Source organism: Mercenaria mercenaria, chromosome 17 (assembly GCF_021730395.1).
Source record: "Mercenaria mercenaria strain notata chromosome 17, MADL_Memer_1, whole genome shotgun sequence".
Taxonomy (NCBI): Eukaryota; Metazoa; Mollusca; class Bivalvia; order Venerida; family Veneridae; genus Mercenaria; species Mercenaria mercenaria.
Window position 1 is genome coordinate 6,505,472 of NC_069377.1, and position 16,061 is coordinate 6,521,532.

At 36.4% G+C, this 16,061-nt stretch overlaps 1 protein-coding gene across 1 annotated transcript in view; it reads left to right on the forward strand.

Annotated features, from left to right (window-relative positions):
* LOC123537606 (uncharacterized protein C12orf29 homolog) overlaps positions 1–13,150 on the forward strand; it is a 32,270-nt gene extending 19,120 nt beyond the window's left edge. Inside the window, exons 4-8 of the mRNA XM_053528883.1 lie at positions 1,152–1,309; positions 2,880–3,052; positions 4,095–4,201; positions 9,135–9,298; positions 10,097–13,150. Coding sequence (XP_053384858.1) covers positions 1,152–1,309; positions 2,880–3,052; positions 4,095–4,201; positions 9,135–9,298; positions 10,097–10,363 — 869 coding nt within the window. The 3' untranslated portion in view covers positions 10,364–13,150. The remainder of the gene's footprint in view (positions 1–1,151; positions 1,310–2,879; positions 3,053–4,094; positions 4,202–9,134; positions 9,299–10,096) is intronic.
* Positions 13,151–16,061: the final 2,911 nt, after the last annotated feature.

The window sequence follows — 16,061 nt, forward strand, 5'->3', positions numbered from 1 at the left end:
TCTGGTTGCAATGGCAACTGAAAGTAAACACTTTAAAAAAATTTTTACTCAGAAACCATTGACCCAGTTTCAAAATAAATTTACAGAAATGTTCCTTTGGTAACCTTCTACCAAATTCATTTATTTTAATTTCTGAATCCTGAGTTCTTGTGTTAGAATCCCAATGGGAGCAAACTTGGACTCCACAGTCGTTAACCAGGGTAAGAGTACTGGCCTGAAATTTCTACAACTTGTTCAAAATAACTTCATTTAAACTAATCTGTTTTAGTTCACTATAATTGATACAGACAACAATACAATTCTTTATTAAATGTGTTTGTTTTTGGTTTAACGCTATTTTTCAACAGTATTTCAGTCTTGTAACAGCAGGGAAGTTCACCTAGCCCGTGTTCCTGGATTCTGTACCAGTACAGACCTGTTCTCCGCAAGTAACTGCCAACTTCTCCATATGAATCAGATGTGAAGGACAAATGATTTCATACACAATGTCTTTTATCAAATTGTAATGGAGAACATACACCCTGCCCAGGGATCGAACTCGCGATCCTATGAGCTGAGTGGGCAGGCTCATTATTAAATGAATTCAGGGTGCTGAATATTTTATGGAGCACATAATTATTTATTTATTGCCTGAACAGAATTATGTGTATATGTTTAAAAGTAGGCCCCTGACGGGTTTTCAAAATTATTTCTTTTTTTCTGCATTATTTTCTGCTCCTGTATAGAGAAGGATTACGAGAAATAAAATGTTTGCTTGGGTAACGTGTAGCAAAATGCATGCACCTCAGTATGATTACACACCTGATGTAAACAGTCAAAGTGTTGTAACCTCTAGGATATTGCAACTTTACGTGATGTCATAGTCATGTGGTTTCATAGCCTTTATCAGGGCAGTCATTATTGATTCTGCCTTTGCGACCAGTGGAGATCATGATCAGCCTGCACATCCTTGCAGTCTGATCAAGATCTGTACTGTTTGCTTTCAGTCAGCATATTTTTGGTAAGCATCCCTTTTGACAGTTAATGGCACTGTCCAAATAGAAAGATGGACAAGTTCATTATAGAAATTAAGCAGGGTGAAGGGTAGAAGTAATTGTTAACACCAGTTCATATAAATGCAGAAGCAATATAGATAGTTGTTATTATATTAGGCAAACCATGGCTATGGGCAAGGTATGACAGAAAACCAACAAAAGGGGCTGAGAAAAGGTTCAAGAAATTTCAACACCAGAAACAGAAACAACAGGGGTCAGATGACAGGTCGAACAGAGCTAGTCAGTTTCAATGGGACATGGATAAAGACTTTAAGGTAAGGTTTCTAAAGACAGAAAATCCCTCCAGAAAACTCCTTTCACACAAACTCATTGATTATATTCTCAATATTAAACATGAAATGACTAATTATGTCTCCCACCATGCAGTGGTGTGGGAGACATATTGATTTATTCCTGTCTGTGTCTGTCTGGATGTCTGTCTGTTCGCAAAGCTTGTCCGCACTCTTAAGTCAAACATTTCTCATCGGATCTTCACCAAACTTGAACAAAATGTGTTTGCCAGTAAGTTTGATAACTAGCCAAATAGGACCAGGCACTTCATAATTATGGCCCTTGAAATTTGTTTTTGATAATCAAAGCACACAAAGTCTGATAAGGCAGTTGAAGTCTTGGTGCATGGTTGACTCATATACTACTATTCAGATGATTAGGCAGTTTTGGGAGACGTGTGCTTTTCTCAAAGCATTTTTTTTTTAATTAAAGTGATAATAAATTATTTAATGAGTCAAAAATAATGACAAATTATTACATAAATCTTTAGGTCCATAGTTTGTGCTATATGACCAGACCTTGGGAAATAGTTTTGACTTTTGAACGACAAGCCATTGAGTAGGTGTATACTAATAAATAAAGTTTATACTTGTCCATTTAATAATGTGAAATCATTAATCTTCATGGGGGACTAAATTTTGTGGCTTTCGAGATTGCATATATCCATGAAATTATATCCCAATGAACCAGTAAAACTCTGATTCAGTTTATGTTCAAAAGCTAAAATCCAAGAATTGATATCACATCAAAGTAGCCATTTTTGCCTAAATCAGGAAATTTCATGCCCACAAAATTAAAAGATTTTACAGTAGTAAAAACTTATTTCAGACTTTGCATAAATTGTCAATTGTCAGGCTATGTAAAATGAGAGGCAGGATGTTCAGGTGCATTTTTCTCTGGATTTTTTTGGTGTTTAACCTTTAACCTGCTGGCGGCAAGTGATTCTGCCTTTGCAACCAGTGCAGACCAAGATCAGCCTGTGCGGACTGTTAGCTATTCAGTCAGTAAATTTTCATTGAACACCCCTTTGAATTATAAGTGTACTGCTCAAACTGGATGATGGACCAGTCCATTTTAGAAATTTAGCAGGGTAAAGGTTAAGAAAAGATTAAGAGGGATCATAAGAATATATTTGCCACTTTGTCCACTGTCCTTGTCGTCTGCTTTTTTTAGCAATTTTGTTTCTGCTCAGTACCTTAAGAATGATTAATAGTTTTAAAAAATACATTAGTGAATATAGCTTATATGTTTATATTTCAAAATTAGTTGCAATTGAGTTTATAAAAGACTTAGAATTTTAAGTTGCTGTTGATGTGAGCACTCCTGATAAATGTTTTTTGTTTGTATCTAAGAATATTTATAGCCACCATTGTTCTATCATTTAGGTGAATTGTTCAAGAATGATGACAATACAGAAAAGACAGCAGTTTCGGAAACTTACCCTGAGTTCTTGATGCAACTTGTACAGTGTGTATAAACTGGACTGCAGTTTAAAGACTTTTCCAGAAGATTGTTTCATTGTTATGTTTCATGTTGCCTTTGTTTTTTTTGTAGGAAACACCGGAATACTGGATCCCAGCTTCAGGAGTTGAGATCGTAGCTGGATCTCCTGTACCAGATGATATAGGTCACACTTCAGGCTGGGTACCAGTTAGTCCATCATCAAGACAACAATGCTGGCACCTGTCAGCAGTAGATCTGAACCTTGGTCTGGCCCTTGTACTAAGGTAGGATGGTAGTGAAGTTACTTTTTGGTGGGTGATGTGAGAGACTTGATTATATATCGTATGTATCAGTGAAACACAAATGTAATAGTTTAGCTTCAGAAATATATATTTCTTAAACCAAAACCCTTTTCAAGGACTTAGATTTCAAAATGCAAACAAAGGACTATATTTAAGATGAAATTGTCCGCGCAATTTAAATTGTAATGGTCTAACTGTATGCAGTTTTGGACGCTATTATTTGGTCACCAAGATTACTGCATTTGTATTCAAATATATTCAGATAATTTATATGAAAATCAAATATTGGCTCGTTTATTTTAGTATTTGTTGCCATCCTTAATTTTTGTCAAGTTGAAGATATTTATTTACATTTATACACTCATTTCCTTGTGAACAATATTTATTACGGTAGTCCCCTTCCTTTGAACACGTGACGGGTCTATAAGAATGCCCTCTGTCTGTCCTATCCTCTACAAATCTGGATCCTGCGATAACGCAAAAAGTTTTCAAGCTAGGTTTGTAAAGCTTAGTTTGTGAATAGAGGGCAATATGAAGAGTATGCATGTGCATGACATATGCTTGAAGCTCAAAGGTCAAGGTCACTATTGAAGGTCAAATAAAAATTGTTTCTACTCCATATCTTTTATATGCATTGATGGATCATCCTAGTGCTACACACAAACACTGCTCATGATGAGACAGAGTGTCAATGCATGATCTATGCTTGTTGGTTAAAGGTAAAGGTCACTATTTAAGTGTCAAGGTCAAGTAAAAAAAAATTTACTTTTAATTTCATGGAAGGATTTTTTTAGTACTACACAGAAATGTTCCGCATGATTAGGCTATGTGCTGCGCACATGACCTATGGTTGTCAGGCAAATGTTAAGGTCACTATTGAAGGTCAAATAAAATTGTTTTTTCAGGGGTAGGGGACTTCTGTATTGCCACTTCAATACTCGGTCACTTGTTTTGAAGTTCCTTTGACATTTGTAACATTTTGATTCGCTTTCTTTTCATCATTAAATGTTTCATTTTTTTCTAGGGAGATAGATGACAGTGATGAACTGTGTATAGATTGTCTACACATGTCAGAACTAGAGGGACACACAGCAGAACTTGTTGGGACCAATATAAATGGAAATCCATATGGTAGAGTATAATTTATCTCCCTATTTCATGGGAGAAATATTGTTAACTCGTCTGATTTTTGAAAAAAAATCTACGAGGTACTGTAATTACTTGAATGTTAGCATTGAATAAAATTTTTGTTTAGATTCACCTTTTCTTAAAAACTATAAGAGCTATGGCTTTGAAACTTTACACACTTGTTTATCATCATAAGATGACTATGTAAGCCAAGAACTATATCTCTGACCTGCAGATCTTTAGAATTATGGCCCTTTTTGTACTTAGAAATTCTGAACTATAACTCTTTTCTTACATACTGTCCAGCACTTGCAGACAAGTGATGGCACCCATAGGCAGTGCTCTTTTTTTAGCTCACCTGTCACATAGTGACAAGGTGAGCTTTTGTGATCACCCTTCGTCCGTCGTCCGTCGTCAGTCCGTCTGTGCGTCCGTCCGTCCGTCAACAATTTCTTGTCTGCACGATAGCGGTTTCATTTATGATTTTATTTTAACCAAACTTGCACACAACTTTTATCACCATAAGATCACAGTTCCTTTCTTGAACTGGCCATATCTCTTTATGGGTTCCAGAGTTATGGCCCCTGAAATGGCCAAAATTAGCTATTTTGACCTTGTCTGTACAATAGCAGCTTTATTTATGATTTGATTTTTACCAAACTGGCACACAACTTGTATCACCATAAGATCTCAGTTCCTTTCTTGAACTGGCCAGATTCCATTATGGGTTCCGGAGTTATGGCCCCTGAAAGGGCCAGAATTAGCTATTTTGACCTTGTCTGCACAATAGCAGCTTCATTTATGATTTGAATTTAATCAAACTTGCACAAAACTTGTGTCACCATAAGATCTCAGTTCCTTTCTTGAACTGGCCAGATCCCATAATGGGTTCCAGAGTTATGGCCCCTGAAAGGGCCAAAATTAGCTATTTTGACCTTGTCTGCACAATAGCAGCTTCATTTATGATTTGATTTTAATCAAAGTTGCACACAACTTGTATCACCACAAGATCTTGCTTCCTTTCTTCAACTGGCCAGATTCAATCATGGGTTCCAGAGTTATGGCCCCTTAAAAGTCCAAAATTGGCTATTTTAGCTTTTGCAGCCATATAGAGACTTCATTTATGGTTTTTATTGATACAGACTTCCAAAATATCTTCAACAACAATAAATCTTGGATTCCATGGCAAATCAGATCCAATCGTAGGTTCCAGAGTTATTTTGTATCTGATTACCTTCCCTGATTGTAATCCAAAAGGATTTATATCAGTAAGTACTTACAGGACTTATTTGAAATTTCATTATTATTATTAGTTGGACTGAAACAATCAGGGTAGATAACTATGAACTGATTTTATGGCAAATTACCTCCCTTTATTTCAAATTAAAATAGGTATATCTCCATAACTAATGAAGATACTGATCTGAAATTTCATTTATGTCAACAGATTTATTTGGCAGATCCTTCTTTTGTTCACTTACAATATTTTTTTTAAATTACTTCCCTTTTATGTTACTATAAATTATTTTTAGTAACTTTTTTATTATTGGTCATAGGGAAAAACCGAGACCACTTTTCTGTGGTACAACATGGATGGTACCTCCAATTTTTAGGTGTATTTTGACATATCTATACCTTGTAAGAATTTTTTTTTCTTTTTGGAAAAATTTCTTCGCTTTGTTGTTCCTATCCTTTGGACTTAGATATTTTTTCTGAGGACCTTCTTGTGCTCAAGTGCAATGATAACAGGTGAGCGATATAGGGCCATGATGGCCCTCTTGTTTGACTTTGTCATCTATCCATATGTTGGCCATCCGCATTTAGCTTATCCAGGCTTATTCTTAAAAAAAAACGTGGCTGGATTTCAATGACACTTATAGGATTTAATTTAATCGGTTGAAGCATAGTTGTGCATGTCATCGGCTCACCCACTCTGATTAGTTGTCATAAACCATTAATGGTTGTTTTTATTACAAAATTTGTTTGGACTACTTGTCGTATACTGTTGATGGGATTGAAACGTCATAGAAAAGATCAGTATAACTTCACAGGAGTTTATGGTATAAAGCCTAGTTGTGCATATCTCTGGCACATCACACTTGTTTGGAGAGATATGCCCCCTTAACGATCATTTTTGTAATAAAATGTGTCTTGCCAACTTCTTCTGTACTTGTGGTTGGATTTGAATGAAACTTCATAGGAATGATCGCCTTTTTTTATGCGTATATAATGGGATTTACAGTTGATTTGTCAGTGTGTTATGTTCCTTTGATCTTTATACATAAATTCTTGGACCATTCATACTTTTCTGTATTTTTATCAGTAATAAATGAACAATTTACTTACATTGCCTATTTCGTGAAAAAAAAATCTGCCTTAGCTAGATTAACTGCTTTGGGAGATATATAATTTTTTCAAAAACAAGTTATCTAGTTCAAGGAAAAACCAGACAATCATAAAGTAATTGTGTTATTAGCAAGTTATGTTCTGGAAATCGACCAGTAATGCTGATTTAGTTCAACTGGAAACTAAAAAGTAAAATGAACTTAAGTTCTGATTATACAGAACGTGCTTCTAAATTATTTATGTAATTGTGGACTGTTAACCTTTAGAAAAGAGGTGCAGGCTGATCTTGGTCTGCACTGGTCATGAAGGCAGAATCACTTGCAGCCAACAGGCTAAAGGTTAAACGCCTGTTAGGGTTGATTGATGGGAAATTGTTTGCACATCTCAGCTCTGTATGAAACAGTTCATCATAAAAGGCAGCAGTTTATTGTAGAAGACAACAACTTATCATACAGGGCAGCAGTTTATTGTAGAAGACAACAGTTTATCATACAGGGTAACAGTTTATTGTAGAAGACAACAGTTTATCATACAGGGCAACAGTTTATTGTAGAAGACAACAGTTTATCATACAGGGTAACAGTTTATTGTAGAAGACAACATTTTATCATACAGGGCAACAGTTTATTGTAGAAGACAACAGTTTATCATACAGGGCAACAGTTTATTGTAGAAGACAACAGTTTATCATAAAAAGCAGCAGTTTATTGTAGAAGACAACAGTTTATCATACAGGGCAACAGTTTATTGTAGAAGACAACAGTTTATCATAAAAGGCAGCAGTTTATTGTAGAAGACAACAGTTTATCATACAGGGCAACAGTTTATTGTAGAAGACAACAGTTCATCATACAGGGCAACAGTTTATTTTAGAGGACAACAGCTCATCATACAGGGCAGCAGTTTATTGTAGAAGACAACAGTTTATCATACAGGGCAGCAGTTTATTGTAGAAGACAACAGCTTATCATAAAAGGCAGCAGTTTATTGTAGAAGACAACAGCTTATCATACAGGGCAACAGTTTATTGTAGAAGACAACAGTTTATCATAAAAGGCAGCAGTTTATTGTAGAAGACAACAGTTTATCATACAGGGCAACAGTTTATTGTAAAAGACAACAGTTTATCATAAAATTCAGCAGTTTATTGTAGAAGACAACAGTTTATCATACAGGGCATCAGTTTATTGTAGAAGACAACAGTTTATCATACAGGGCAACAGTTTATTGTAGAAGACAACAGTTTATCATACAGGGCAAACGTTTATTGTAGAAGACAACAGTCCATCATACAGGGCAACAGTTTATTGTAGAAGACAACAGTTCATCATACAGGGCAACAGTTTATTGTAGAAGACAACAGTTCATCATACAGGGCAACAGTTTATTGTAGAAGACAACAGTTCATCATACAGGGCAGCAGTTTATTGTAGAAGACAACAGTTTATCATACAGGGCAACAGTTTATTGTAGAAGACAACAGTTCATCATACAGGGCAACAGTTTATTGTAGAGGACAACAGCTCATCATACAGGGCAGCAGTTTATTGTAGAGGACAACAGTCCATCATACAGGGCAACAGTTTGTTGTAGAGGACAACAGCTTATCATAAAAGGCAGCAGTTTATTGTAGAAGACAACAGTTTATCATAAAAGGCAGCAGTTTATTGAAGAAGACAACAGTTTATCATACAGGGCAACAGTTTATTGTAGAAGACAACAGTTCATCATACAGGGCAACAGTTTATTGTAGAGGACAACAGCTCATCATACAGGGCAGCAGTTTATTGTAGAGGACAACAGTCCATCATACAGGGCAGCAGTTTATTGTAGAGGACAACAGCTCATCATACAGGGCAGCAGTTTATTGTAGAGGACAACAGTCCATTATACAGGGCAGCAGTTTATTGTAGAGGACAACAGCTTATCATAAAAGGCAGCAGTTTATTGTAGAAGACAACAGTTTATCATACAGGGCAGCCGTTTATTGTAGAAGACAACAGTTTATCATACAGGGCAACAGTTTATTGTAGAAGACAACAGTTTATCATAAAAGGCAGCAGTTTATTGTAGAAGACAACAGTTTATCATACAGGGCAACAGTTTATTGTAGAAGACAACAGTTTATCATACAGGGCAACAGTTTATTGTAGAAGACAACAGTTTATCATACAGGGCAAACGTTTATTGTAGAAGACAACAGTTCATCATACAGGGCAACAGTTTATTGTAGAAGACAACAATTCATCATACAGTGTAACAATTTATTGTACAGGGCCACTGTTCAACAATCACTCAGGCTTGAAGAAGAGTCAAAAACGACTAATTATCTCAGATATACAACATTAGCTTATAATTCCTTCCATAAATGTTTGTTGTTCTTTTTCAAATCCTAAAATGGTCAACATTGGGAAACAGGTGTCCTGAATATTTTCTATACCCAAATTCTTAAGAAAATATATGAGACTAGAAATGTTAAAAGTTATGATTCTGTATAGTTTTAGCTAAAGTCTTGTTTCTCATAAAAACTTGTTACGAATCAAGTTTTTAGGACAGTCCTTGAGATAATGATATTTACTTTATTTCACAGGAATTGGTAGTAAGAAGTTCCCCATCCATTTCTTGGTAATACACGGGTCACTTAGGATCAGAACTCCACCAGAAATCCAGATGATGGCAATTAAAAACTGGTTTCAAAATGAGGTTCAAGTTGAAGGACTTGTTTGGCACTGTGCCAATGGTACTCTGTTTAAGGTAATGTTTTTATTTTTCTGCATAAACAAAAATGGAGAATGAGTACTTGTTGCCTGTAAGTGTACCCTGCTGTTTAGCGGTTAGTAGGTCAAGAGGTTTAGGTTTCTTTGGTCAGTCATGTTTACGGACTTGATGATTTAGTATACGTGCATGATTATTTTCAGTGGCTGAATAGTTACGCTTGCAAATCCATGTCACTTGCCCTTCACCAGTGTGGGTTGGAAACACTGAATTGGACATAGAGTTATAATTCATGTGATGAAGACGTTAAGGTAGTTTCCAGAAGGTTGGTGGTACTATCTGTGTGTCAGCCCATGCCTGAAATAATGTACGGAGCACCTAAGATCTTGTTCACCATATAAGGGATCCGCCCGCTTAGCTTAGTAGGAAGAACCAGATCTAGGGATTGCGGGGTTGTGAGTTTGATCCCTGGGCGAAGCATATGTTCTACATGACGATTTGATAAAAGACATTGTGTCTGAAATCATTCGTCCTCAACATCTGGTTCATGTGTGAAGTTGTCAGTTACTTGTGGAGAACAAGTGTGTACTGGTACAGAATCCAGGAATACTGCCAGCCGTTACATAAATGAAATACTGTTGAAAAACAGCGTTAAACTCAAAATCACCAGAAGATGCTGAAAAATGGCGGTATGACAGTGGCTTACAACTGAACAAAACAAATTAGTGCATTATTTGGTTTGTTCTTCTCATGATTTAAGTCTAATATCATGTTTTCTCAACTGTTCGATGTATTTCTATTTGATAATTTCAGTGTCAGTATGTTTTCTGTTTTCAGCTTCATCGCAACCATGTTGCATTACCATGGCCAGTAGAATCACCAACCTTGACCAGACAGCGTGTATCAGTTGCCGTGGATACCACAAAATACGAGTTAGACAACAATGACAGTTTGATAGCACAGTTTGGAAAAGTGTACGGTCATACATGTGAATCTGTGAAAGACTTGAAAAATTTATTTATGTCAGAGGAACATGTCTCAACTGGGGTCGGTCCTCAGGAACAGATTGGTTCCCAGACAAAAATTAATGTTACCATGTCTTAGCAAAGGGAATTTATTTTGTAATATGTTTTGTATTGTTATATCTTATTGTTGTCAAGGTTGATACTAAACAGGCCTTGGATTTTTCAGGACTTGTCTAGTTTTCAGGCTCTTTGGCAGACAGAATTTCCCTATATAATTCAATAAAAAGAAAAGAAAATTTCATGCTTTAAAATGTAGATTTTCAGGTTTTTGTTTTTAGCTCAATGCCCGTCATCCGTCTGTCAACATTTTCTAAAATAAAATCTTCTTTTTGAAAACCATTGGACAGATTTACACCAAACTTCACAGGTATGATCCTTGGGTGGCCCCCTTCCAGAATTGTTCCAAAAATTGAATTCTACACAGAACTGTGGTTGCAATGATAACCGAAAGAAAAAAAATATTAAAAATCTTCTTGTCCAAAACTGCAGTGTGTAGAGCCTTGATATTTGGCAAGTGACATCATCTATTAGTTCTGTATGAAGATTTTTCAAATTATGCCCCTGGGATAAAAAGAGGCCCCACCCTGGGGATCCCAAATTTTACATTGACTTATATAAGAAAAAACTTTAAAAATCTTCTCGTCTAAAACTGCAAGGCATAGAGCCTTGATATTTGGCATGTGACCTCTATGAAATTTGTTCATATTATGCCCCTTGGTGAAAAGAGGCCCCACACCGGGGGTCCCAAGTTTTACATAGACTTACATAGGAAAAAACATTAAAAAATCTTCTTGTCATAAACCACAAGACCTAAGCCTTTGATATTTGGTATGTAACATTGCCTTGTGGTCCTCTACCAAGATCGTTCAAATTGCTACCCTGAGGTTTAAAGAGGTCCGGGAATCCCAAGATTTACATAGACTTATATAGGAAGAAACTTTAAAAATATTCATGTCTAAAATTGCAAGGCCTAGACTTTTGATATTTGGTAAGTTTCATTGCCTAGTGGTTTTCTACCAAAACATGTTCCAATTATTCCCCTGAGGCGAAAAGAGGCCCTGCTCTTGGGGTCCCAAGTTTTCATAGACACATTGAAACAAAATTAAAAAACTTTTGTTGTCTGAAAGTTCAAGGCCTAGGCCTTTGATATTTGTTATGTAGCATTGCCTGATGGATTGCTGACAGGTTTGTTCAAATTATCCCCCTAGGGTGAAAAGAGGTCCCGCCCCGGGGATCACTTGTTATATAAGTTATATTGGAAAACTACTTCAAAAATTATCAGATCATATTTCCTAGACTGTTCAATTATAATTACCTGATGACCCCAAGTGATAAGGGTCGCTTAACTATGACCTTGACCAACTGACCTACTGTCTTGTTTTTTAATATACAGCCTTGAAATTCGGATGACATGTACAGTTTTGCACACCGATCTTAAAACTGACTTTCAGTGACCATAAATGTGACCTACTGACCTTCTTTCTTAATATTTTAGCATCATGTTGGCTTTTGAAACCTCTAGCTCATATCACTCAGGTGAGCGATCCAGTGTCATCATGACCCTCTTGTGACCCGGGCCTGTAACTTATATGGCTACAGAAAAACTCTGTATTCATGTGGAAATCTTCTCTTATTTGCATTACACAATAATTGTCTTTGTTTCAGTGAACATGAAGTTGAAAGTATTTCTTGCTGTAAAAGACTATAGGTTCACTCCCAGCCAGCATGACTATATCGGCCCGATATAGGTATAATGTCGGAATGTCGGCAAAATGTGCCGATGTAGGGCCGTTTGTGAATGAGTGAGTGAGGTTTTACGGCGAATCAACACAAAATGATCAAATATCGCCGAGATCGGACCGTTGAACTGCCGCAAAATATTGAAATTGGTAGATCGACATCAATCAGTGTAACCGTTTCGTAAGTCGGATTGACATCGGGCCGATATTGGATTCTCTAATATAGCTATATTTTTCAAAATATTATTGATAAACGTGAAAAAGTAATCTTATTGTTTTTGTGTGCTAATTTATTAAGCAAATATGATGTATGCCAGAATTAATCAAACTAGGTTCCAAACAAAATTTGTAGACGGTATTTATCAAAATCTTATATGTAATAAAGGGAGATGCATTTTTATTTTATGTTGAATGCCGCCGTAGAAATATTTATATTTACAAAAAAAAAACGAAACTATAAATATGTTTAAAATTCTAATTGAACAATTTTGATAGTGTTAAGAATATACAGAAAACTTAAGTAACTGTATAAAACATGTAGTATATTGTTGTGAAAATATTTTAATATCAATAAAATCAAATAACCACCATACACATGATGAAAGACACATCTGTTCTCAAGTAAATTACTCTGAGAATTTATAAAGTGTATATTTGAAGGAAATTTGATGAAACACTGCGTGTCACACTATTTCGCGACAACGATATGATCTGCTAATATTGGGCCGATATCATTTTGATGTTGGCCAAATGTCGTTTGCCAATGTCGGACCGATGTCATTATGATGTTGGCCCGATATCGTCTGCTGACGTCGGGCCGACATCATTCCTATTTGCAGCTGATATCGGGCCGTTATAAACAACGACGTCGGTTTGATATCGGGCCGATATAGAATGCTGGCTGAGCTTTAACATGCATTTTACCTATGTTTTGAAATGGACGGAATACTTTACTTGTACAAAATTACTATAAATTCCATATAAATACCACCATACAGATAAATAAAAATACAGCATGTACCGTACTGATAAATATCAAAGGGAAATTGCATATTTCATAGTCTAGCTTTTTGAAATATTGTTTTTATCTGTTTTTAATTGAAGATGTAATAAAATACTTGTTTAAATACTTCTTTTGTTTTGATATGTCTACCCATTTCATAAGAGGCATCTTGTATTTGCCTTTGCCATCTGTCCGTTGGCATTTACCTTGTCTTGACATCATGTCCATAACCACTGGATAGATTATATTGAACTATTGCACCTTCTTTAATATCTTTTTTTGTGGGGGGACTATAGGAACGCACTTTACCGACCGTCTGTCTGCAATTTCGTGTCTAGCCCATTCAAGATGATTTTAATATTACTTAGCACATATGTTCCCCATGATGGAACGACGTGTCATGTGCAAAACCTGGACCCCTGGCTCAAAGGTCAAGGTCACAATTGGAGGTCAAAGGTCAGCAGTGCTTTTTTCCAGTCTGTTTCATAACTCTGCCATCCATGATGTTTCCCCTGATGAAGCGACATGTCTTGCGCAAAACCCAGAGCCCTTGCTTAAAGGTCAAGGTCACAATTGGAAGTCCAAGATCAATAGGGATTTATTTCCTGTCCGGTCCAGAACTCATCACGGGATTACAGTATTACTTGGCTTAAATGTTCTCCGTGATGAGACGTTTCTTGTGAAACATCAAGAACCCTAGCTTAAAGGTCAAGGTCAAACTTAGAGATCAATGTCAATAAGATTTTTTTTCCTGTCTGGTCTATAATTTTGTCAGGCAAAACAGGATTTAAATATCATTTGGCAGAAATATGCCCCAGGGTGTTATGCACACAACACGGAGCTGAAAGGTAAAGGTCACACTTGGAAGTCAAAAGGCCAAAAGGGATTTTTCCTGTCCAGTCTGTAACTCAACAATCTTTAAAGGGATTTAAATATTGCATGGCACAAATGTTCACCACCATGGGACGGATTGCCATGCGCATGAACCAGGTCTAAGGTCAAGGTCACACTTAAAGGTCAAATGTCAGATACAAGAATGACTTTCTCCGGAGCATTTCTTCTTCATGCATGGAGGGATTTAGATGTAACTTGTCACAAATGTCCACTATCGTAAGACGAATTGTCGTGAGCAAAAACCAGATCCCTAAGACACTAAAGGTTAAAGGTCAAATTCAAGGATGACTTTGTCCGGAGCAATTTTAACTCGACTTTTCGAAGAATAGTCTATCTATTCTACTCACCCTGGTGTTGGTATTGGTTAAAGTTTTGCATGCAAGTACATATGGCTATCATTTAAAGGCACATAGCTTTGTAACTTATTTTTTCTAGGTTAATTACCAACCTCACTGGATCAAGTCTCATAACTTCGACTTGTATTTTGGGCAAATTCTGCTCCCTTTTGGGCTAAGAAAACTTCCAGTTAAAGTTTTGGTTGAAACTCTATTGATATTTCAACATTAGATTAATATATTCTTGCTTTCTTGCTTCAGTTCGAGTAGTCGAGCACTGGCTGTCTTCCGAACAGCTTTTTCTTCATGCATGGAGGAATTTTAATGTAACTTGGCACAAAAGTTCACCACCCTTGGTTTTAGAATTACTTTCCTTTGTTGTTACTATAAATATCTTGTATTGTACTTTTTAGCTCACCTGTCACATAGTGACAAGGTGAGCTTTTGTGATCACGCAGCGTCCATCGTCCGTGCGTAAACTTTTCCTTGTGACATCTCTAGAGGTCACATTTTTTGTGGGATCTTTATGAAAGTTGGTCAGAATGCTCATCTTGATGATATCTAGGTCAAGTTCGAAACTGGGTCACGTGCCATCAAAAACTAGGTCAGTAGGTCTAAAAATAGAAAAACCTTGTGACCTCTCTAGAGGCCATATATTTCACAAGATCTTCATGAAAATTGGTCAGAATGTTCACCTTGATGATATCTAGGTCAAGTTCGAAACATGGTCACGTGCCATCAAAAACTAGGTCAGTAGGTCTAAAAATAGAAAAACCTTGTGACCTCTCTAGAGGCCATATATTTCAAAGATCTTCATGAAAATTGGTCAGAACGTTCAACGTGATGATATCTAGGTCAAGTTTGAAACTGGGTCACGTGCCTTCAAAAACTAGGTCAGTAGGTCAAATAATAGAAAAACCTTGTGACCTCTCTAAAGGCCATATTTTTCATGGGATCTGTATGAAAGTTGGTCTGAATGTTTATCTTGATGATATCTAGGACAAGTTTGAAAGTGGGTCACGTGCAGTCAAAAACTAGGTCAGTAGGTCTAAAAATAGAAAAACCTTGTGACCTCTCTAGAGGCCATATATTTCACAAGATCTTCATGAAAATTGGTCAGAATGTTCAACTTGATGATGTCTAGGTCAAGTTCGAAACTGGGTCACGTGCCGTCAAAAACTAGGTCAGTAGGTCAAATAATAGAAAAACCTTGTGACCTCTCTAAAGGCCATATTTTTCATGGGATCTGTATGAAAGTTGGTCTGAAAGTTCATCTTGATGATATCTAGGTCAAGTTCGAAACTGGGTCACGTGCCTTTAAAAACTACGTCAGTAGGTCTAAAAATAGAAAAACCTTGTGACCTCTCTAGAGGCCATATATTTCATGAGATCTTCATGAAAATTGGTCAGAATGTTCATCTTGATGATATCTAGGTCAAGTTTGAAAGTGGGTCACGTGCCTTCAAAAACTAGGTCAGTAGGTCAAATAATAGAAAAACCTTGGGACCTCTCTAGAGGCTACATTTTTCATGGGATCTGTATGAAAGTTGGTCTGAATGTTCATCTTGATGATATCTAGGTCAAGTTCGAAAGTGGGTCACGTGCCATCAAAAACTAGGTCAGTAGGTCAGATAATAGAAAAACCTTGTGACCTCTCTAAAGGCCATATTTTTTATGGGATCTGTATGAAAGTTGGTCTGAATGTTCATCTTGATGATATCTAGGTCAAGTTCGAAACAGGGTCATGTGCGGTCAAAAACTAGGTCAGTAGGTCTAAAAATAGAAAAACCTTGTGACATCTCTAGA